This window comes from Myotis yumanensis, unplaced genomic scaffold (genome assembly GCF_028538775.1).
Source record: "Myotis yumanensis isolate MYYU_CA2020_CCGP unplaced genomic scaffold, mMyoYum1.0.hap1 SCAF_8, whole genome shotgun sequence".
NCBI lineage: Eukaryota > Metazoa > Chordata > Mammalia > Chiroptera > Vespertilionidae > Myotis > Myotis yumanensis.
The window spans coordinates 21,590,569-21,616,175 of record NW_027223759.1 but is presented as its reverse complement, the minus strand read 5'-3'; the positions used below and the strand labels follow the sequence as shown (position 1 = coordinate 21,616,175).

Here is a 25,607-nt window from a genome sequence, read left to right as displayed (position 1 = left end):
CTGTAAAGCTAGTTTTGAGAAAAGTAAAAACTAAGTTTATCAGTTTTTTTAAATTTATAACAGCACCTGGTGGAAGTGGTGTTTTAAGACATAAAACATCCTTATGTAACAATGTTTATAAAGTCAACAAAGGATGTATTCTTTTTCACTGCCTTCATAGTTTCAAAATGTAGCAGGGATAAACCAAGATACAAATGGATCAAGGTCCAACTCCTCCTGGAGTCCCTCAGTTTGCACACAGATCCCTAAAGTTCTGTTTTGTGTGTGTGTGTGTGTGTGTGTGTGTGTGTCCTGAGCATTATGTTTTAAATTTTTTCAATAAGGTTAAATTTGTGGTTTTTAAATAAAAGGTTAATCTTTGTTGTATAAATGATCACTTTTAATAATCATTTTAATTTTGTGAATTGGATTATTTTTAAGAGGCATAATTATATTTCCTTTAGCTGAGTTGATGGCTTCCGAAGAACTGGGATAGCTGCAGAATATGAGTAGCTCCCCAAGAAGATTGCATTGCCTTTGGCACAAGCATCAGAATAAAGGTGAATCGTTATTACATAGGGTTTTTCAGTAAAAGTCACTGAAAAGTAAGTAATGTTTTTATTTTAGATATGTTTCCAAGAGTATGCATAGTGGCAAGAATTGACCATTTTCTTTCTTCTGTTTTTAGTAACAGTTTTCATGCTTTAGCATGTTTTTTTTTTGTGTGTGTGTGTGTGTGTGTGTGTGTATTTTTTTAACCACAGAATGCCTTTCTAGATAAGGATATTTTCAAAGCAATACCTAAAATAGGAACATTTATTTAATTATTTATTTTTAAGCTGTAGGTTTTTATTTTTTGTTAATCCTCACCCAAGGATATTTTTCCCATTGCTTTTTAGAGTGAGAGGAAGGAAGGGAGGGAGGGCGGGAGGGAGGGAGAGAGAAATATCGATGTGCAGAGAGACACATCGATTGGTTGCCTCCTACACACTCCCCGCATGAAGTCAGGGATTAAACCTGCAACTTAGAAATGTGCCCTTGACTGGGAATGGAACCATGACCTTCAGTGCAGGGGCTGACACTCTGACCACTGAGCAATATCAGCCGGGGCTAAAATAGGAGTATTTAAATATCTGTCCAGGGTATAGAAACATTTTTGGCAATGTTATTGAGCTTTCATAGAATGCACAAGGTTGAATGGTAGTTTTAATAATTGTGAAGAAATTTAGGGAAAGGAGAATCTGAACGGTGTACTTAAAGAATGAGGTTTTATTATATTTCGTCTTCCTAATATCACTTTGGTAGTGAATTAGCATTACAGAATTCAGAGAAATCTTATCTTGGTTCTAGGTTCATAGAAAGTTTAACAGTTACTGAATTATGCTGAATACTGAAAAAGAAACTCAGTTTTTTTCTCTTTAAGTTAAGTAAACCCTGAAAATATGATGATTATACAAAAATAGATATAGTTAATGCATTTAGTACAAGAGCAGGTGATGGACTAAATTGAGGCATTAGAATTTTTATTTTATTGGTTCTGCCAGTTTTATGTCCTGCACCTTTCAGGGTTTCTTCTTTCAAAGAAAGAGAGGTTGCTAGTAGAAAAGGTTAAGAAAATATTAAATATCTGAAGTAAAATTTTATATGTGTAATCAAAACTGCATCAAATATTTGAAAATTATATATAGGGAAACAGAAGTAACAATTAAGTTTTCATTTTTTATTAACTTTAGTGAACATTGAAATCTTCATCTCAAATTTTTGTTAAATGCAATTTTTAAAAACAAGTTTTTGTTGGAGAAATTCAAGATTAATAACCTTTATTTACTTTTGGTCTGTAAGGAAAACACTAAAATAATGTGGTTTTATTTTAATTCATTTTAATTTGGCACCATGACCCATAATGACATTTTTTTTAAGTGAAGTAATCTGACATACTCTTAAAATGAAGTTTCTTTATTGAGCAGTGAATAAAATGAATCCCAGTTTAGGCAAGTTTATTAATGTTTTTGTTTTAATGCATTCTGTAACTGCATATTAGTTCTTGTTCTTCATAAATGACCTTTTTCTCATTGAGTTTAAGATATGAGAACAGCTGTACATTTAGTGTAAAAGTTCAGGTCCACATAGAAAAAGCTTAAGTGTTCAAAAGATGAGTCATATGTAATACAGGGCATAATGATACTATTCTAAAGAACTTAGTAAATATAACCCTATATTGGTCACATAAAAGGAATTTATGGTTCCAGTATCTACTGTTGTATATATATATTTTTTAAATATATTTTATTGATTTTTTACAGAGAGAAAGGGAGAGGGATAGAGAGTTAGAAACATCGGTGAGAGAGAAACGTCGATCAGCTCCCTCCTGCACACCCCCTACTGGGGATGTGCCCGCAACCAAGGTACATGCCCTTGACCGGAATCGAACCTGGGACCCTTCAGTCCGCAGGCCGACGCTCTATCCACTGAGCCAAACCGGTTAGGACTACTGTTGTATATTTTAACAATAAATTGATAATATTGATTTGTTCATTATTTTGTTGTTATTTATTCTTAAACTAGAGGCCTGGTGCATGAAATTTGTACACAAGTAGAGTCCCTAGGCCTGGCTGGCGATCAGGGCTCTTCTGGGCATTCCAGCTGCTGGCCAGGGCCTCCCTTCCCCGGCTGCCGGCCAGGGCCTTCCTTTGTTCCACGCCATCCCCTGGTGGTCAGCGCACATCATAGCAAGCAATAGAACTCTCAGTTTCCTGGTTGAACTCCCATGGGGACACTTTGCATATTAGCCTTTTATATATATAGATTGTTGTTTCATGTATGTCAGACACTGTTCTAATGGAGATGTAAAGATTAAAGGACATATTCCCTGTCTTTAAATAACAGAGTCTAGATAGAGACAAAGAGGTAAACAGTTTATATAAAGTAAACAGTTTATATAATGTGATAAATGCTCTACTAACAGTGAGCACAGAGTATAATAGGAGAATAGAGGAACCTTAAACAATGTCAGTGTGGATATGGAGTGAGAGTAAAGTGAAAGGTAGCTAGGCAAAGCTTCTTAAAGAAGGTAATATCTAAGTTGAGCCTTGATTTTATAGACAGGAGAAGAAATTATGGAGGATGGGGGAAGTACATAAAAATCCTATAAACATGGACTACAATGTACACATGGCATGAAAGTATGTGGCTTTTTTAGGGAAATTATAAGTAGTTCAAATGGCTGGATTTGGAGAGCTTGTTGGGAATAGAGAGGTAAGGAGGTCCTGGATCATGAAGGGGGTTTATGTCATATTAATGAGTCTAGATTTTATTATGAGGGCAATTGGGAGTCATTGGATAATATTAAGGAGGAAAATGATGTGATTTTATCTACAGCTCATTATAGAAATGTCTGGAAGGTGTATGGAGGTAGAATTGACAGTACTCTACCTTTACCTTCCATCCCCAATCCAATATCAATAATCATCAAGAGAAAAGTCAAAGGTAACGCCCATGTTTCTGGCATAGGCATCTGGGTTAGGAGGGGGCCACATATTATTGGCAGTGCTAAAGGACAGAGTAGGAAAAAAAATCTCGAAGGACATATCCAAACAATGAAGCACCAAATTATTAATTGCCAAAGTAAAGTATTGCAAACACACATTGCTGGCCAAAAATTCTATAATTACTGGTTGAGCAAAATGTCATATTAACAGACTGGTTAAAAACAGCAGTGAACTCGATTACTTTGATGGATTCATATACCCAGCCAATTATACTATCTAAATCTGACCACAGTAGGAACCCAAAAAATTTGATGAGATGAGTGAATAACAATAAAGGACTTACAATGTGCAACACCTTTTAACTATTCAAAGTGTTTTCACGTCTCTTTTTAAATTTCATTCCCACTTATTTGATGTATACTATCTAGAGGCCTCAAACTAGTGGTCCCCAGGCTGTACCCTGCCTACAGGTGGGTTTTGTTTGATTTGCAGCTTTTATTTTTTTTATTTATTTTTAATATTTTTTATTGATTTCAGAGAGAAAGGGAGAGGAAGAGAGAGATAGAAACATCAATGATGAGAGAGAATTATTGATTGGCTACCTCCTGCACCCCCCCTACTAGAGACTGAGCCCGCAACCCAGGCATGTGCCCTTGACCAGAATCCAACCTGGGACCCTTCAGTCCACAGGCTGACGCTCTGTCCACTGAGCCAAATCTGCTAGGGCTGATTTGTAGCTTTTAAAAATAACTTTGAATTCACTGACCATAATTAAAAACGGGCAGGTTTACATGAAAATTGGGATGTCATTTTCTTGAAAAATTAGATGATCTGGCAATGCTAGGTTCACTTATTTTCACATGAAAAAATTGACTAAATTTGAATAGCAGTTTTCTTTTGTTTAATCCTCACCTGAGGACATAGGTAGAGAAAGGAAGTTAGAGACAGACAGATCGATGTGAGAGAGAAATGTCAATTGATTGTCTTCCTTACGCTCCCCGAGGGTCAAACCTGAAACTCAGGTGTGCGCCCTGACCAAGAACCTCACCTGCACTTTCAGGACACTGAACAGTGCTCATCCAACTCAACCACTCTGGGTGGGGTGATTAGTGGTTCTCATATTTTGCCTGCCTAAGTCTTCTGTGTGACTTGCCAGGCCTTATAGGCAGTTGGATTGGTAATCCCTGTTAATTTATTTATCTGGTATCTTTGGAGAAGGGTATTATAGACCAGGAATAAATTTAGAAAGTGGACACTAATTTCATATTAAGAGCTAGGGTCTATTTAATGCCTAATGTGTGTTGTTTAACTCTGCAACACTATAACATTTGTTCTACCTATTTTACAATTGAGAAAACAAATGGTTAGAAAAGATAAGTTATAAATTATATCAGAGCTGGTTCCTGATATCTAGACCTAATCTGTTTTGATGACTACTTTATTAAAGCTTTTCTAGGTTAGCTGTTTTTGCAGATGCAAAATTTAATGAATTTTTTTAAATTTATTAAGTTATAAGCAAGAATCTGTATTAGAGCAGTGTTTTTAGAGATTTGAAGTGTATAAATAAAATTTGTTTTAACATTGTATGTGATGTAATTTGATCTGAAATTCATTGTAAAGATACCTGGAAGGTATATAGACATAGAATTGTATAATACACATGCTATTTGATAGCATTCTGTGCTATTACTAGAATTGTATTTATTTATTTATTTCTATTTATTTTTTAAATATATTTTATTGATTTTTTACAGAGAGGAAGGGAGAGAGATAGAGAGTTAGAAACATCGATGAGAGAGAAACATCGATCAGCTGCCTCCTGCACACCTTCTACTGGGGATGTGCCTGCAACCCAGGTACATGCCCTTGACCGGAATCGAACCTGGGACCCTTCAGTCCACAGGCCGACGCTCTATCCACTGAGCCAAACCGGTTCCGGCTAGAATTGTATTTATGTATTGACATTTGGTAAGCTAATTTGAAGAGTTTTAGACATTCTATTGTAAGTCGTTTTTAAGTTATTAGAAGTTTATTTGGGAAATTTGAATATTTGTCATGGATAAAATTGATAGTCTTTCTGGGAATGATAATATTAAATATAAATGATAGGTGGTTCTTAGGAAGACAGATTATATTGTTAGTTTGTTTTCCCTAGAAAATAAATGGTTTTCTCAAATAATTCTGGAGGTTAAACTAATTTGATTTTTCTTATAGTTTGTATTAATTTAATGTCTTCTAAATGTGGATATGCTTAGACTACTTGGTGATATGATTTGATATTTTGGAAGGAGCTCCATTCTAAGAAATGAAGTCAGTTGACTGAAAATATTTTTTTACGTATATTTGAAGTTCAAGATGCATTAGTATTCATGAAGGAATGTAAAAATTGATCACATTGAGAATGGAATCTTTAGTATTATCGATTGGCACGCCTTTAGAGGCAGCACTTTGACTTGTTAATGGTGCAAAATGCAAAATTTAGGCACTAATAGACACAGGTGCAAGACACATGGCAAAGAAGAGAATGTGTATAGAAGAACTAAATGTTGGTTAGATTCAGACACTTAACATGAGTGACTGCTTTAGTTGTCTTTCTTATCTGTGCCATCCAGCTAATCAAGGCCTTTAAGGACGCTTAATAAAATGTGGTTTATGGAAATGGAGAAAAAGACATATAAGATGGTTCACTAACTGTTCTCTTTCATACACTTATTTTTAATCACTAGTAAATTGTAACTTTTAATTTTATTTTTCTTTCTTAGAATCTGTTGGGTGAAGTTGTATTTTTTTTTTTATAATTTTGCTAGAAGCAATTTATTTTTAAAGAAAGTATGTCTCCTCTGAAGATACATGGTCCTATCAGAATTCGAAGTATGCAAACTGGGATTACAAAATGGAAAGAAGGATCCTTTGAAATTGTGGAAAAGGATAATAAAGTCAGCCTAGTGGTTCACTACAATACTGGAGGAATTCCAAGGATATTTCAGGTATTACCAACTTTTGATTTGGAATAGATCTTCCATCACATCCTTTAGTGAATAGCTGTTCTGTGCCATATTGAGAATCATGGTAGCCCTTCTACTAGATTAATATTTCTTGTTTTTTATTTCCAGGACACTGATACTATTATGTTCTTATTTTATAAACTAGAGGCCCGGTGCACGAAATTAGTGCATGGGGGGTCCCCTCAGCTCAGCCTGCACCCTCTCCAATCTGGGACCCCTCAGGGGATGTCCAACTGCTGGTTTAGGCCCAATCCTGGGGATCGGGCCTAAACTGACAGTCGGACATCCCTCTCACAATCCCCCTTCCGCCCCCACTGGCCTGGTCACCTCTTACTGCTCCCTCTGCCGGCCTAGTCACCCGCAACTGCCCCCGCTGCTGGCCTGGTCGCTCTTCACAGCCCTCCCGCCGCCTGGTTGCCCCACATAGCCTGCTTGTTCAGTCGTTCGGTCGTCCCTAACTAACCCCCCTGCCGGCCTGGTTGTAGGCAGCCATCTTGTGAGGGCGTGAGGGTTAATTTGCATATTATATTATATCCTTTATTATATAGGATTATTCAGCAGCATTATAGATAATATATAATAAAGAGCAGGAAGTAGTCACCGTTATTGAAAAGAAAGCTAGTGGAAGATGAAACTATCGAAGCTATTTTAAAAACCACATTAGTATAACTTTATTCTTTTTTTTTTTTTTTTCTTAATGTATATGATAGATTCATTATTTAGTGTTTGCTTTTAATGGGATCAATTAGTGTTATCTTAATGTTTACTTTCAAAATAATCCTGCCAGAATGGTGTATGCACTGTTCAAGGATGATAATTCAAGGTCATCCATCCTTACAGCTATTTTCTTCTAATTGCAAACTTTTAAAAAAATTATGTTTTTATTAATTTTAGAGAGAGAGGGAGGGGAAGAAAGAGAGAGAGAGAAACATTGATGTGAGAGAGAAACATGGATCATCTATCAGCTGCCTCCTGCATGCCTCCTACCTGGGGGGATCAAGCCTGCAACCTAGGCATGTACCCTAATTACTGAGAATCAAACTGGTGATCTTTGGTGCATGGGATGACACTCAACCAACTGAGCCACACCAGCCAGGGCTAATTGCACACTTAAAGGGTCTCATTATTTTATCACTGCAAAAAATAGTTAACTTTGTTTTCACTTCTATGCTGTTTATCTTGCGCAGCGAAGAACTGCTCATTTTGATATGAGTTGAAATTAAGAAAAAATGTTTTACTTACATTTTCCTGTACTTTAGAGTTTTATTTGTTAATTAAATTATACAAAATATATTTATTCTAAATGTAAAGTACCCTATAGAAGAACAATTTATAAAACTTTATGCTTGAGAACCTGAGCTGAGGTAAAATTGCCATTTATCTTTGCTTTTTAACTATGAAAATAAATTGCTTATGATTTTGTGTATCAAAGATATACATAGTTTTTGTGGGGATCTACTGGTGAGCTTTGGAAGACCTACTAGATAAATTTAAGAAGAGTTATTAGCTGGAAAGATATTCTTAAATAGATTAGAAGAAAGACATGGTGACATGGGTAATAGAAACAATAGTAATTTCTGCCATATATGTACACCAAAGTGCCCATTTCAATGAAAGATTGTTTTCCAAATAGAGATTTGATTTTTCAGTCCTCAGCCCAAATTAGCACTAAATAAATATTTAAAGCAAACATAGATCTTCAGGAGCATATGATTCTACATGTGTTTCCACCCTCATCTCAGTTTTACATCAGGTTGCATTCAGCATTCGTTAACCACCTACAAATTGCTGTGGCTAAGAATATAGAGCTGAATAATACACTTTTCCTCTCGAACTTAGAATCAAATGCATTCGCAGCTGTAAAAATATTTCAAAGATGTGGTATTAAAAAAAATGATATATATATACACACACACACACACACACACACACACACACACTGGAATATTACTCAGCCATTAAAAATAATGAAATCTTCCTATTTGCAACTATATGGATGGGACCTAAAGGGTATTATGCTAAGTAAAATAAGTTAAACAGAGAAAGACAATTTTTATTGTTTTATTGATTTTAAAGAGAGAGAGGAGGGGGAGAGAGAGAAACATCTGTGTGTTGTTCCATTTATTTATGCATTTATTGGTTGGTTCTTGTATGTGCCTTGTTTGTGGATCAAACCTGCAACCTTGGTGTATCTGGACGATACTAACTAACTGAGCTACCCGGCCAAGGCTTAACTTTCATTTTTTAAAAGAGGTCTATTGATTGATGTTATCTACTTTTCTGTTGATATTAAAGTGTTCATTTATACTTCGGAGTGAAAGCATCTAAAACTAGTTATTGTGTTTTGTGAAAAAATTTCTACCAATGACATGAACTTAAGACCTATCTATCACTTAAAATTTAAATATAAATTAAGTCTGACTGGTAAAATTATTTTTTTCATTCTTTATCTGAATATTGGTAAAGGTCAATTTTTCCTAATCAAGAAATGAAATTCGATTACTTCCTTTTTTATGCTGTTCAGAGAGTATGTCTTCACGAAGATTGCTTTAGAAACTTTTGCATATGCCTGCTGAGGGAGAATGTTAAAGAACAGGTTTGCCTGATTGGCAGGAATTATTTAGGTAATAAACTACAAAATATATTAATTCTAGGAAAAATTTCAGCTAAGAGCATAGAAAAGTTATCACTTGAAAGCACATGTCCAGAGTCTGGAAGAGTATAAGACAAGTTACTGAACCAGTTCTGGGGAGTGGGAGAAGTAAGCTAAGATAGTTCTAGGGTGCTCATGTTGTTTGTGATTGAATAAAAGTTAAATGAGCCTGCTTAAACAATTAAAAAAGAAAAAAAAGATGTTCTTATACTGGTAATGTTTTGTTTCAATGTGTTAGAGTGGAATTCTTTTGAGGATTATAATTTGAATTAATATGTCCTATTTACATTACAGCTATTTACACCATTTGCCAGGTATTTTATAAGCTTTTGTTGAAAAGAAAAAGAAAGCCTCTAATCCACTATGGCAGCAGTCGCCAACTGGTGGTCCTGGTCCGTGAGGTCCGAAAGGTTGGCAGCCGCTGGTTTACGGAGACCTTTGGAGCAGTGGTCGCTAACCAGTGCTCTGCGAGGTCCGAAGGTTGGGGACTGCTGCACTATGGGGCTTTCTAAACCGATGATGGTATAAAAACCATCCAAACTCTGAAAATTAACTCCCTCAGTTTTATTGTTGTGTTTTTTTTTAAATTTTTTTAATTTTTATTTTTTAAATATATTTTATTGATTTTTTACAGAGAGGAAGGGAGAGGGATAGAGAGTTAGAAACATCGATGAGAGAGAAACATCGATCAGCTGCCTCCTGCACACTCCCTTCTGGGGATGTGCCCGCAACCAAGATACATGCCCTTGACCGGAATCGAACCTGGGACCCTTGAGTCTGCAGGCCGACGCTCTATCCACTGAGCCGAACCGGTTAGGGCTGTTGTGTTTTGTTTTTTTTTAATTAATTTATTTTTAAAGTTTTATTAAATTGATTAGGATGACATTGGTCAACATGAACATATAGGTTTTATGTGTGGGTTTCTATGTTACAAGATCTGTTTATTGCACTGTTTGCCCACCTCCCAAAGTCAAATATCTTCCCCTGTCACTTTATATTAGGATCCCCTTCTAACTCACTAGTTTTTATAACTTTGTAACTATACCTGAAAATATGCAATTTCCTGCCATAAAAACAACACTGCTAGGATTACAATGTAAAATAAAATTTAATACTATGTGTTTGCCTCTTCTAAAAGTGAAATCTTTGATTTAAATGTGTCAAGAAGTGGGAACTATTTTTGGTTGGGGGAAAAAACCTAATGTGAGGAAGAGTAAGAAATGTAACTTAGAAAGTATAAAGTTTAGTATTCATTATACAACTTATATACTTCATTATCATGTTTTTAATGATAAGATCATTTCCCTTTTGTGTTAATCAGCTAAGTCATAACATTAAAAATGTGGTGCTTCGACCCAGTGGAGCAAAACAAAGCCGCCTAATGTTAACGCTACAAGATAACAGCTTCTTGTCTATTGACAAAGTACCAAGTAAGGATGCAGAGGAAATGAGGTTGTTTCTAGATGCAGTCCATCAAAACAGACTCAATGCAGGTGAGCACTAATTATCCCAAGGTCTGACATTAGTAGTTATAAAAGAATATTACTAGGTTGTAGACCAGTACCCCTGCTGAACATTTATGCAAAAATCCTCAACAAAATATTAGCAGACGAAATTCAACAGCACATTAAAAGGATTACACTATGACCAAGTGAGTTTTATTTCTGTAATGCAAGGATGGTTTAAGATATGAAAAAAATCAATCAGTGTAATACACCAAATTAACAGAATGAAGGACAAAAACTAATGTGATCATCTCAATGCAGAAAAAATATTTGATAAAATTCAGCACCCTTTCATGATAAAAAATACTCAAACTAGGAGTAGAAGGAAACTACCTCAGCATAATAAAGGCTATATGTGAAAGCCCACAACTAATATCACAATGATGAAGACTAAAAGATTTTCCTCTAGGATGAGGAGCAAGCCAAGGATGCCCTCTCACCACTTCTTTTTTTTTTTTTTAAATCCTCACTCAAGGATATTTTTCCATTGGTTTTTAGAGAGAGTGGAAGAGAGAAATATTGATGTGAGAGAAATGCATCGATTGGTTGCCTCCTGCATGCACCCTGACCAGGGCCTAGGCTGGGGAGGAGCCTGCAACTGAGGTACATGTCCTTGACTGGAATTGAACCTGGGACCCTTCGGGTCCGCAGGCCAACGCTTCTACCCACTGAGTCAAACCAGCTATGGCCCCTCTTTCACCACTTCTATTCAGCATAGTACTGGAAGTCCTAGTCAGAGCATCCTTTATTTTACCCCAGCAGTTATTATTTTGAGTTTATCCTATAAAAATCATACCATTAGTGCAAGGGATCGGAAAGGATATTCAGCATTGTTTTCAATTTTTAAAAATTAAAACATTCCAAATGATCATCAGTGGGAATTGACTAAATTAAGTATAAAATATTTTTTAAAGTATATACAGTACTTTGCGTGTTCTTTATTGTTGATTTCTTTGGAATACAAGCCATTTCACTTGCTGAACTTACAGAGAATGTTTTTTAAGTATACATTATTAGAAATATATCTGCCACGGTTCTGACATGTCTTCTTGGCATTCATCCAATGTCAGTGTTCATGCCATAGACACATGGTGACTAACTTTTCTATAGTGTTAATTACCAAATATCGATATAGGAAAATTTCTAGCATTTTAATTTTGCATTTAAAATTTTGTCCTAGCCCTAGCCGGTTTGGCTTAGTGGATAGAGCGGTTTGGCTTAGTGGATAGAGCGTCGGCCTGCAGACTGAAGGGTCCCAGATTTGATTCCGGTCAAGGGCAGATGCCCGGGTTGCAAGCTCGATCCCCAGTAGGGGGCGTGCAGGAGGCAGCCAATAAATGATTCTCTCTCATCATTAATGTTTCTATCTCTCTTTCCCTCTCTCTTCCTCTCTATAATAAATAAAAATGCATTTAAAAAATATTTAATCCTTATATTATAAGGCTTATAACAACCCTATGAGATACTTTAAAAAATAAAATCTTGTCCTATTATATGTTTCCAAATTTTTGCATGTTCGTTTTTTGCTTGAGGCTAGCTCTAAATTTTAATTACAATTTATATCAGATGTGCTTTCTATTCAGAAAGAATTGGTTAATAAGCACTTTAATTTATTTCTGCTTCTCCTTCTGCAATGTTATATACTAATAATGGCAAATCTCTATATTAAAATAAGTGATTTGGGATTTTTATTTTTTTCTTTTGCACTAGCCATGAAACCTTCTCAGGGGTCTGGTAGTTTTGGAGCTATTCTGGGCAGTAGAACCTCACAGAAGGAAACCAACAGGCAGCTTTCTTACTCAGACAATCAGGTATGTTCTTTTGAATCTAAAAGCTTTTTTAAAAAACGATAGACATTCTATAAGGTAATTGCAAGAAGTAGAATTTAGACTGTAATACCTGATAATTCTGGCTTTGTCATAAGGGTCTTTTCCACATACCTGAAATTTACCATTTTAGCTATTTCAGTCTCCAACTATTTTTTATGAACGTCTTTCTAAAATTTATCACTTCCCTTCTTACATACAGTTTTACAGAATAGAATTTAATCTTTGCTCAGTGTCTCATGTCTTATGAACCGCAGTAAAGTACAGTATGGTTTTTAAAAGCATAGCTTTGGAGTTGTATGTGAACTTGAGATTTGGTGCTGACACTTACTAGCTGTGAGTCATTGGAGGGATTCTTTAAGTATCCTAAGCCTTAGCACCCATCTGTAAAATTGAGACAGCAATGATATTTTAAGGGTTGCTGTGAGATAATGCATGTGAATACCATATACTAACAACCTGGTCAGAGTCTGCTGCTACTATTTCTATGATGCCATTTGTGTCTGTTCTACATTATGAACTTTGCCCCCACACTATATGATACCATACTTTTTTGTTAAAGTCTTCTGTTTGCTTTTTAAATAGTTTTTCTTTCATAAATATTCAGCCAGCCATGAGATTTGCTATGCACTGTTGCAATTAAACAGGCCTATATATCTTAATTTTTTTTACAAAGTGAAACTGGGCACAAAGAGAAACTTTGGAACTGATTACTTTTATTTGGCTGTGCATCGAGGTGATTACTTAGTCCATTTACTAGGATAAACAGTGAACAAAATTTCATTTTTGTTAGTTTGTTGTTGTATAGAATGGGTGGGATTTTTTTACTAAATTTTAGTTGAGGTATAATTGACATTCAATAAATTGCACATAATTAAAGTACAGTTTGAAACGTTTTGACTTACATATACATATCTGTAAAATCATCACCACAATCAACCTAGTGTACATAGCCATAACCTTAAAAGTTTCCCCATTCTCCCTTTGTTGTCCTTCCTTCCCTCTCCCTCTCTGGTTCCTATCCCTAAGCCACAGACGATTTGCTTTCTGTCACTATAGATTAATTTGCATATTCTGGAGTGTATATGAATGGGATCAATGTGTAATTTTTTTATTTTTTTTATTTTGGTCTGGCTTTTTTACTCAGCATAACTACTTTGAGATCCACCCAATTACTAGTATAGGTAGAAATGTATACTGTTGAAATATTTAAATGTGTAAGCATTATCATGTATAACAGAAGCAAATATTTATACTCCATAAATAATTCCTATTTCCAAGATTATAAAATTAATTTGTGGATTGTGACTAGCATTAAATAAAAAAAGGAAAGAATAGAATAGAATAGGTATTATACGTAGTAAGGATAAGTATTGGTTTCTGAAACTTTTGTTTCATTTCTACTTTACATGTATGTGTAATAGGTTGCAATGTAAAGTGTCTTCCTATGGGGTCAAATAAGGTTGAAGATAATGCAAAACAGTTTGCATATAGTATGCTACCATGTATATAACAAAAAGAATAAAATATTGATTTGCCTCTGCATAAAGGAACAATAAAAGAATACTTATAAGGAGTAGGAAAATGAGAAGTGGAAGAATGGGTGAATGGCATTGGGGTGATAATGAAATTTTTCAGCATGTGGTTTTTATAATAGTATTTTGATTTTTGCATGGGTTTTTTTGTTTTTATTTTTTTATTCTGGACTTTTAAAAAAATCTTTATTGTTGAAAGTATTACATAGGTCCTTCTTATCCCCCCATTAATCTCTTCCAGTACCCCTTTGCTCCCCCTGTATTTTGATTATTGAATCTTGAGTATGTATCACCCATTTGAAAATAAGTGTAATTTTTTAAATTGTTCATGCAGAGAACCTCAGATTTTTTTCTTCCCTATCCTAAGATTGTAATTCACATAGCTCTTAATATAGTTATAAAATTTCAATTTGGCAGAATGCTGGTAGAAAGCACTATTTCCCAAGGTGTAGCAAAAGTTGTCAGTACAGGAAACAGTTTATTCTTATATTATTATTTATTAATTATTGTATTATTTTCTATACAGACAACTGTAAGTGTACTTTTGCCCCACCCTGTATTTTTTTATTACTGTTTTCTCTCCAAATTTTTTTGCTGTGTCTTGAGAGTAATAGAGTATTTGATTTAGCTTCTGCAATGAGCTTTATGTCACTATCATTTTCTCCATCATTACATATATTTGTTTCATTTTTCCAAACTGGAACCCCTTCAAAAGTCATAATGATGTACATGTGACTTGGCATTTGAGTTGTGGCAACCAAATGTCATTGTTGCTCCTTTTTGTCACATCTATGTCATTTTAAGACAGTCATACTGGGAAAAATAGAAGGCAGCAAAAAAAGAGGAAGACAAAAACTAAGATGGATTGACACCATAAAAGAAGCCACAAGCATGTTTCCTCAGAAGCTAAGCAGGGCAGTTGAGGACAGGACATTGTGGACATCACTTATTCCTAGGGTTGCCAGGAGTTGGATACTACTCATAGGCACATCACACACACATCACTTTAATTTATCATAATTATAATTGGATTTTTCTCTAAAGATTTATTTTCATCCTGGTTACTAGAACCATGTCTTTATATGTGAACCCTCCCTCCCCCTTTTTTTAAATAAATAATTCACAGTATTTTCCTTCTGCCTCTAGGTCTGTTTTGGAATTTTTAAGTTTTTAAGAATACTACAGGGGAAAAAAATGTTGCTCAATTTATGACACTGATCATAATTAGAATCACCTAGGGTGCTTAAAAAAATATACTGATGAATGAGCCTCATTCCCACACCAATTAGGTTAGACTCTCTGGTGATGGATCTCTAGTTGTATATATTTTTTCATACTTCCTCACTTGAGAATCACTGGTCTAAAAGTTTGCCAATTTGACGATTTACTATTTCAAACTTTATTCTTACAGGCCTCTTCAAAAAGAGGAAGTTTGGAAACTAAAGATGATACTCCATTTCGAAAAGTTCTTGGTAATCCAGGTAGAGGATCAATTAAGACTGCAGCAGGAAATGGAATAACTGTCACCCGAACGATTCCGTCTTTGACATCTACATCAACACCTCTTAGATCAGGTTTATTAGAAAATAGGTATGAAAGACATTTTTTCTTTCTTAGTCATTAGCTGTGCCTGTTTATAAATGTCTTTTAAGCTTTATAGAAAGACCTGTAATTTGATAAAAAGAGTGAGATTTTCCAGTTAGTCAAATGTGTTAGAAGAAAGTATAGAGTGCATCTTTGGTAGATAATTAGTATTTGTCTTATGTGGTTTATGTCAGTGACACATATTGAGTGTGCAGATATATGGTATGTTATTTTACATGTGGTATAGAGAATTAGATAGCAGTAGTCACAGTATCTGTCCTTGAGTGTGTTGTTTAATACTTTTTAATGGTATGAATTCTGACTTTTTAAAATAAGGTCCTTTTCTCTGTTCTCTATAGAACTGAAAAGAGGAAAAGAATGCTGTCTGGCTCAGAGTTGAATGAAGATTACCCTAAGGAAAATGATTCATCATCGTAAGTTGCTTTAAGAGCTTTTAAGGCCCTAGATCAGTATTTGTTATAGTGGTAGTTACAACTGTGAGCGAAGATTATCAATTTATGGGAATTTCAAAGATAGAAAAGCAGAATTTAAAGTATTTTAGTGATAGATTGACCATTGCTATTGCTTTGATCATTTGATTGCACTTCTTCCATTATAGATTCTTTTAAAAAATCTTCAGTACTTAGAGCAGTGATGGCGAACCTTTTGAGCTCGGCCTGTCAGCATTTTGAAAAACCCTAACTTAACTCTGGTGCCGTGTCACATATAGAAATTTTTTGATCTTTGCAACCCTAGTAAAACAAATATTTATATTTTTGATATTTATTTTATATATTTAAATGCCATTTAACAAAGAAAAATCAACCAAAATAATGAGTTCGTGTGTCACCTCTGACACGCGTGTCATAGGTTCGCCATCACTGACTTAGAGGAAGAGTAGAGTTGAAGAACTCTAATAAATGTTTCTTGCTGTCTGCTCTTTTAGAGTGAACTCCTTTCCCTCTTCCCTTTACCTACAAAAATTTCTTTTTACCTTATTCATGTGAAAGTTAGCTTAGGGGTAAAAAAAATGTAAACCATATATAGGTTCTAGGCATTGAGTATCAATCTTTTAGAGTTATTTTCTGGGTTGAACAAAAAGGTATCCACCTGTAACAAGACAGTCACCAGCTCACATCCTTTTTTTCCTCATGGGAGGGTCTTTTTTGTCTTCTACGGGGAGAAAACTTATTTTACACAGTTCTTAGTTAATACCTCAGTTAACACCTTAACAAAAATCGATAGTTAACTGGCATTTGAGGTTAAGAGATCACCATAAAAGAACTGGGAAAAAGGTGAAGGAACTTTAACTAGAAGCCCAGTGCATGAAATTTGTGCACTGCGGCGGGGGGCGGGGAGAGGGGTCCCTCAGCCCAGCCTGCACCCTCTCCAATCTGGGACCCCTTGGGGGATGTTCAACTCACAGTCCGGGACCGCTGGCTCTTAACTGCTCGCCTGCCTGCCTGATCACCCCTAACCACCTCTGCCTGCCTGCCTGATCTCCCCTAACCGCCTCTGCCTACCTGCCTGATGCCCCCAACCGCTCTCCTCTGCCAGCCTGATCGCCCCTAACCGCTCTCCCCTGCCGGCCTGATCACTCCTAACTGCTCTGCCTGCCTGCCTACCTGATTGCCCCTAACCGCCTCTGCCTCAGCCCTGCCACCATGGCTTTGTCTGGAATGATGTCCAGAAGGACGTCCGATCTACCTGGTCTAATTAGCATATTACCCTTTTATTAGTATAGATTGGGATCTTTGTTCTGCTGCTGAAATAAATGTAAAAATCTGGGCAGGTAATAGTGTGGTATCTGAAACCATAATCACCAAGGTCTCAGACTCCTTTTATCTTGTTTGTTCACTGTCCTTAATAAGCTTCTATTTTGCTTCAGTCTTCGCTCTCATGTCTGCATTCCTATCAGAGGGAAGAAAGAAAGAGGAGCAAAGGGAGGGCATACTGCTTTCCTTTAGGCTGGAAATTGTACACACAACTTTTATGAATGTCACATTGACCAGAACTTAGTCATACGGTTATATCAAGTTATAAGGAAGACCAGTAAATATGCCTAGCCCAAATTTTATAATGGCAGAAGGGTACAATGGTTATTTGGGGACAACTAACAGGCTGTTGTAGTTTACCCCTATATCCACAGAAATAGCCCTGTTTACTAACACTCTTTCCCTCAGCCTAATAGAGACAGCCTCCAACTCTCATTTAGTCTTTGTATCCAGCTCCAAGTCCAGGATTGCTTAGTGATGTGCAGTCCTCTCCGTAAGGTCCAGGTGTGCTCTTTTGGACCAAGTGCCTTATAGTCTGGTTTCTAAAAACTAAAAGGCAAGTTAATCTGCATTCCCCGTGCCCATCTCCATACACATATCGTTATACAGGCATATCTCAGAGATATTGTGAGTTTGGTTTCAGATCACTACAGTGAAGGAAATAATGCAATAAAATTACACAAGTTTTTTGGTTTCCCACTGCAGCCTGGTAAGTATGCAATAGCATTATGTCTTTAAAACAAACAAGCAAACAAAAAAACAAGGCGTATACCTTAATTTTAAATACATTATTGCTAAAAAAAATTGCTAACCATTATCTGAACTTTTAGTGGTCATAATCTTTTTGCTGGTAGAGGATCTTGCCTTCAATTTGTAATAAAGTGCTGTGCGAAATACAATAAAATGAGGTATGCCTGTACATTGCTGGAGTAGGCACAGAAGATTCACAATAAAAATTTACGTTTAGAATAGACAGAATAGGAAACTGAAAGAGTCACTGGTCTGTGGCAGCAATAAAATCTTGCTAGGCAGAAACTGTGAAGGCAGGAGAGTAAGTTCTTTTTTTATTTCTTATTGATTTGAGAGAGAGGGAGGGAGAGAGAGAAAACATCAGTGATGAGAGAGAATCATTGATCGGCTGCCTCCTGCATGCCCCCCTAGTGGGGATTGAGCCTGCAACCTGGAATCAAACTGGGGACCCTTCAGTCTGCAGGACACGCTCTATCCACTGAGCAAAACCAGCCAGGGCAGGGGAGTAAATTCTTGATTAGCCCATGTAGCAATCTCTGTTCTTTCCTCTGAGAGAAATCCTTGTTCATTGTATTCCATATGACTCCTGGCTTTGTCCTTTGGTGGGTTTCCTTTGTTATCTTTCAAGGCTATAGCTGAAGGTTTTGAAAACTGTTCTTTGTAGCCTGTTTCATGCTGCTGCTGTTTTGGAAGAAGTGTCTATAGAAATCTAGAAGTTTCTTTAAAGGTACAACAAGCAGGCTTTTATAGGGTCCAGAAAGAATTTGGACCAATATTTTGGTTTTGTTTGTTTAATCATTTTAATAAAACTTTTAAATTTTGGAATAATTTTAGATTTACAGAAAAGTTACAGAGATGAAATGGAATGTTCCTATATATATATCCCTCACCCAGTTTCCCCTAATGCTAATATCCAAGTTTTCACAAACTACTTTTCCATTTACCTCTTATCATTGCCTCAGTTTGAGAGTTAGAAGCAATTGCATTTCTTGGGGTGGGAGTGTTGAATATTAGGAGGGGAATAATTTGGGACATTTTTTTTTAATCCTTTTATGAGGATATTTTTTCCATTAATTTTTAGAGAGAGTGAAAGGGAAGGAGAGAGAAAATATTAATGTGAGAGAGACACATAGACTGACTGCCTCCCGTACAAGCGCCACTCTGGGGGTCGGGGATTGAACTTGCAAAGGAGGTACATGCCCTTGACCGAGAATTGAACCAAACCAGTTAGGGCAATTTGGGACATTTTTAAACAACTTTATTGAGGTACATTTTATAGTCCATAAAATTCACCTGTTTTAAACCTGCAATTCAATAATTTTTTGGTAAATTTATTGAGTTGTGCAATCATTACCAAATTCAGTTTTTGAACATTTCTATAACTCCACCAAGATTCATTGTGCACTCTTCCACATTTCCGTGAATGCTAGAGATACTGCATGAGCCATATTTCTTTCACTTATCCATTCCAATTCAGTACAGATACACTGTGGATCACAGAGGTATTATCAGCAATGGGATTTCTCTTCCCATTGCCAAACAAGTGATCCAATCACTTCCAGAATCCTGTCCTTAGAGTGTACTTCTTAGTTCCAGCTGTTACAGATCAAGTTTCCCAGAAAGCAAACCCTGAAATGGAGATTAAGTGTGCAAGTGATTTATTAAGGAAGTATTCCCAGGGGTTACCAGGAGGGGAATCGGGTGAGCAAGACAGTGAAGTACAGAAAACAAATCCCTTAAGAAACCAAAATAACAGTAATAGAATATTATTAGGGATAGCCCTAAGTACTGCTATGGAAAACATACCTAAATTGGTGTGGAAGAGAGGATACAAAAATGGGGTCAGAGGGAATTTGGGTGGAGCATCTAATTTGTTTGCTACAGGCTTTATTCATAATGGTCCTTCTAAAGTAAACACTTTTAATTAAAGCATGAGCATTATCTGAATATAAGTTTAGGAATGATAGTGGGGGAAGTGGGGCTTAAGAAACTTTACCTTTGTGTTCATGAAATTAAAATAATTTAGGATGGGGGTTAATGGGGGGGATGAGGACACATTTGTAATACCTTAACTAATAAAGAATTTAAAGATAAAAAAATAATTTAATTATTGTAAATGTTACTCGTAAGTGATATTGACACAGTAAATAGTATTTCAAATCTATAGACTATAAGAACATTTTGGGTTTTATTTCTTTGCTTTACTTTTTTCACAAATTTATTTGGCAAACATTTGTTTTAAAAATCCATTTTTCATATTCATAAATATATGTATATATTTTGGCCAAACAATATTGCCACCATGTGATATTGCTTACATTGTTGTACATGTTCCTCTTGCTAATAATGTGTTCTATTTCTTGTGAGGTTTTTTTTAAATCCTCACCCAAGGATATGTTTATTGATTTTTATTTATTTTTATTTTTTTAGAGAAAATGGGAAAGAGAGAGAAACATCTATGTGAGAGAGAAACATTGGTTGCCTCCTGTATGCTCTTCAATTGGAGATTGAACTTGGAACCTAAATATGTGCCCTGATGGGTAATTGAACCCACAACTTTTTTGGTGTATGGGATGATGCTCCAACCAACTGAGCCACCTGGCCAGGGCTGGATTTTTTTTTTTTTTCCCTCCATAAGTAAACTATAAGCAATTTGAGGACAAGGTTAATATTCCCATATGGTCTAAAAATGTCTACAATACACCAAAACCGGTTTGGCTCAATGGATAGAGCATCGGCCTGCGGACTGAAAGGTCCCAGGTTCAATTCCGGTCAAGGGCATGTACCTGGGTTGCGGGCACATCCTCAGTGGGAGATGTGCAGGAGGCAGCTGAATGATGTTTCTCTCTCATCGATGTTTCTAACTCTCTATCTCTCTCCCTTCCTCTCTGTAAAAAAAAACAATAAAATATATTTTAAAAAAATAAAATAAAAATAAAAATGTCTACAATATATTAGCTATATGACAACATTTTCTCATTTTATTTTAGGAATGTGAATATTCTTATATTAAACATGTCAAAAGTAAAAAAAAAAAAATAAAGCATCAGTGAGCAATTATATTAACTGATATCTGTTGAGTATCAACTATGTGCTTGGGGTTATTCAGTGATAAACATACTGCCGAAAAACTGTGCCTTACTCTGAAATAGAATCACACTAAGATAAGATTATAAATCAATCCAATTCCTCTTCTATACACAGGTCTTTGAATATTTGAGACATCCTCACTCATTCATTCCTTCAACAAACCATTATGTTTACTTTTTAAACCTATTTAGTATCAAGCTTGAATAGTTTACTTCTTGATTCTTTTGGTCTTTTAGTAGCTAAATCATTTAATCTGCCCTTGCTTTTGACTAAGAAAACCTGTGTAATCTTGCTGTCTCTGGTTTGACTTTTGTAAAAATAAAATGCTCCTTCATTTTTGCTTAATCAATAAGGTTATGGATTGGTTGGTTTTTGACTTGGTAATGAAACCTTATTTTCATGATTCTCATTTGCTTAAGTCTTTGACCTTTTGAGGCTTTAACACTTTGTAGCATAACTTCCAAGCAAATCCATGAATTTAGCACTTGAAATGTAAATTTTTAATGACAACTATTTAAAATTAAGAATTACACTTTACACACATATATATTGAATTAAATTATTGATTATAGGAACAACAAAGCTATGACAGATCCCTCAAGAAAGTATTTAACCAGCAGTAGAGAGAAGCAGCTGAGTTTGAAACAGTCGGAAGAGAATAGGACTTCAGGTAAGTATTTGGTCTTTATATAAGATAGTCATTTATTATATAACTAGAGGCCCGGTGCACAACATTCATGCACTGCAGGGGTGGGGTCCCTCAGCCTGGCCTGTGCCCTCTCACAGTCTGGGACCTCTTGGGGGATGTCCAACTGCCGGCTTATCTAAGGGGTCCTTAGTGCTGCTGCAGAGGCAGGAGAGACTCTTGCCACCACCGCTGCACTTGCCAGTCGTGAGCTCGGCTTCCCACAGGAGGAGCACACTGATCTCCAGGGGGCAGCTCCTGTGTTGAGCATCTCCCCTCTGGTGGTCAGTGTGTGTCATAGCGACCGGTTGTTCCGCCATTTGGTCAATTTGCATGTTAGCCTCTTATTATATAGGATATACTGTATAGACTAGAAATAAAACCCTAAATTGGGACATACCTCTCTGTTATTCAGGAATACTCCATAATTCAGTACTAGTTATTGGGCACCAATTTGTATCCAGTACTCTGCTAAAATACTTTTAAAGTATAGAAATATAAGGGACCTTTTATTCTATTTATAAAGAGTCTAGACCAGGGGTGGGAAAACTTTTTGACTCGAGGGCCACAATGGGTTCTTAAACTGGACCGGAGGGCCGGAACAAAAGCATGGATGGAGTGTTTGTGTGAACTAATATAAATTCAAAGTAAACATCATTACATAAAAGGGTACGGTCTTTTTTTTTTTAGTTTTATTCATTTCAAATGGGCCGGATCCGGCCCGCAGGCCGTAGTTTGCCCACGCCTGGTCTAGATTTTACCTTCTTCCCTATTTAACTGCCTAGAATTAAACTCTCATTATCAGGGTACCTTAAAGTGAATTCAAGGAGTTAAAGTGATTGAAATTAAAGTTCATCAGTGTTGCCATTTACTATAAGTTCTATAAGATCTTGAAGTTAATTGCCTAAAGCAATTGTTTAATCTCACCTTGTACCCTGTTTTTACAAAATCTAAAAGTTAAATTGTCTATTAAGTTTCGTTAATATTTCCTACACTTAACCAATCTCTGTGATCCTCTGAACTATGTAGATTTGAATATTATGTCAACTTGAAATTAAATTGAAGCAAACTAAAATATGGCATGATTTTGATAAATTGAGAGTTTAAGGGAATTAATTCGATTAAGACTCTAGAAATCATCTCCTTTTAGCCTTTCAGAGTTGTGACTTTAGACTCCGACAGAAAGAAGTATCTTGAATATACTTCTTATCTCTGAAATAATAATACATTATATAATCTCCATTTACTAGTTTTAAGCTTTTATAATCAACCTATAGTTAGAAAATACTTGAAGGTGTAATAAGCCTTAACAATGTTGAAGTTAAGATACACATTACAAAAGTTATTGTGGAAGAGGAGAGAGAAGGAAGATAAGAAGGTTTGTGGAACAAAATGTAGAAGTTTTAAGTTACAAAGTTAATCAGTAGAACTAAAATAACACAACTAATAATTGGTTGGAAGGAAGTACATAAGAGTAGGGGTGATATAAATGAGAAATTTCTAATTTTTCCTAATAGGGAGTCAGTTGATACTGTTCAAAATGAATAAGTTAAAAAGTTTTTGGAGCTTTAGGGCAGGAGAGTATTCTTAGCTATTATAACCTTTTACACAGTATAGATCTTTTAACAGTTATCCAACTTTGATGAAAAGAAAGGGGGAAAAGAGTTAAATATAAATAGCCCAATGCATAATTTTATTATTAATTGGACTTCAATGGTTGATTTAGGAATAAAATTGTTCCTGTGTTTCTTCGTTTTATAGGACTTTTACCTTTGCAGTCATCATCCTTTTATGGTAGCAGATCTGGATCCAAAGACTACTCTTCTGGCAATACTAATCTAGACAGGTATGCATTGGTTATATGCTCTGTAAAGATCTTAAAGAGCTCTCTTCTTCAGAATATTTTTTTAAAAATATTTTTTTATTGATTTTAGAGAGGAAGGGAGAGGGAGAGAGAGATAGAAACATCAGTGATGAGAGAGAAAAATCATTGATTGGCTGCCTCCTGCACGCCCCCTGCTGGGGATCAAACCCACAACCCGGACATGTGCTCTTGACCAAAATCGAACCCGGGACTCTCCAGTCCAGTGGTTGCCAACCTTTCGGACCTCACGGACCACCAGTGGTCTGCGGGCCACCATTTGGCAACTGCTGCTCCAGTCTGTAGGCTGATCCTCTATCCATTGAGTCAAACCAGCTAGGGCTTCTTCAGATATTGAATGAAGGGATAGATTATGCATGAATACCCTTTACCCCCTCTCTTTCACATCAACTTTGTAAGATGTACCTTAATTTCAACATTAAGGTTTATTACATCTTTAAGTATACTCTAAGTGAATACACTAATTTAAAATAACAAGCCGAAACCGGTTTGGCTCAGTGGATAGAGCGTCGGCCTACAGACTGAAAGGTCCCAGGTTCGATTCCGGTCAAGGGCATGTACCTGGGTTGCGGGCACATCCCCAGTAGGAGATGTGCAGGAGGCAGCTGGTCGATGTTTCTCTCTCATCGATGTTTCTAACTCTCTATCTCTCTCCCTTCCTCACTGTAAAAAATCAATAAAATATATTAAAAAAATAAAATAAAATAAAATAACAAAATTGATGAAAATCATAGACTCCTGACATTTTAGTTAGAAAGTACCTACAAATATTTTCATTAAAGCTCTTCTTTTTTACATTTTTCAGTAAATGAATAAACTAAATTCTAGGAAAATTTGTACTGAGGCCACAGGTTGTGACTGGCAGTATGATCAGATCCTGGATCAGTGAATTCTCCATCATCCCAAATTATGAAAATATTAAGATCTCAACAGATTGCCTTTGTTGCCTGTGTGTTTTTTAAGGTACCTATCAAAAGTTAAGGCATTTTCTTTTTAAAAAACAAGTTTCACATTATTGGAAAAGGCTAGTCAAAAATTTAATTGTGGTCTATAGCTGTAGATTACATTTTTTGAGATTTATTGGATATAAGTACATAAGACAACTGCTAAACGCTTGTCAGGAAGGTGTGATTACAGATTGTAGTACAGAGGAGCAATGGTAAATGTAAAAAGTGACGGTAATGGTGTTGTATAATAAATATGGTATATAATGAATGACCTATTAGGTCATATTTTGGTTTTTACTGGAAATTCAGAGTGGTAAAAAACATCTTGATTATTTATAGAAAATGATTAAGGTGAAGTAAAGAATTTGATAATGTATAGGTATATAAGACTTTGGGTGGTATCTGTCAAGCACTTTATGAGTGCAGTGGTAGCTATAGGTCATTTGAATTTAAGAGAGAGGAAGCTTGGCTTATTTCTGTTTATTAGAGGGATCGTAAAGAAATCTTAAGTTTTAAAAAACACCTACATTTGGTTTACAAATGATTTATTAGTACAATACAAATTTCTTCTCAAAATAATAGAATAATCATTTCATTGCACAAAGCAATGATTGAGGGGAGTGATTTTTTAAAATGCAAAGCTGCATTCAAAAAATAAGGTAAAAATTTCCAGATAAGTGAGAAAACTAATATTGAGTAAAGGCTGAGTCCATAAGACACATGGAAAACATAGACAGGAGTCAAGTATTTACGGTTGGGTCTTCAAAATTAACATGAGGTTGGAAACTGAACAAGACCCCAGACCAGAACTTGGTTTCTTATATGAAGCTACATGAAAGTGGGTATCTACAACTGCTCTCTCTATGCTAGTAAGCTAAAACAAAACCATAAATGTGCTGCTTG

At 35.7% G+C, this 25,607-nt stretch overlaps 1 protein-coding gene across 3 annotated transcripts in view; it reads left to right on the top strand.

Annotated features, from left to right (window-relative positions):
- USP37 (ubiquitin specific peptidase 37) overlaps positions 1 to 25,607 on the top strand; it is an 83,703-nt gene that overhangs the window by 3,373 nt on the left and 54,723 nt on the right. For 2 of the 3 annotated variants that reach the window (XM_070422133.1, XM_070422131.1), the window contains exons 2-9: positions 444 to 584; positions 6,230 to 6,454; positions 10,447 to 10,618; positions 12,341 to 12,441; positions 15,403 to 15,581; positions 15,935 to 16,009; positions 21,763 to 21,860; positions 23,637 to 23,721. In XM_070422133.1, coding sequence (XP_070278234.1) covers positions 6,299 to 6,454; positions 10,447 to 10,618; positions 12,341 to 12,441; positions 15,403 to 15,581; positions 15,935 to 16,009; positions 21,763 to 21,860; positions 23,637 to 23,721 — 866 coding nt within the window. In that variant the 5' untranslated portion in view covers positions 444 to 584; positions 6,230 to 6,298. The remainder of the gene's footprint in view (positions 1 to 443; positions 585 to 6,229; positions 6,455 to 10,446; positions 10,619 to 12,340; positions 12,442 to 15,402; positions 15,582 to 15,934; positions 16,010 to 21,762; positions 21,861 to 23,636; positions 23,722 to 25,607) is intronic. The other variant, XM_070422132.1, reaches the window with a different exon arrangement.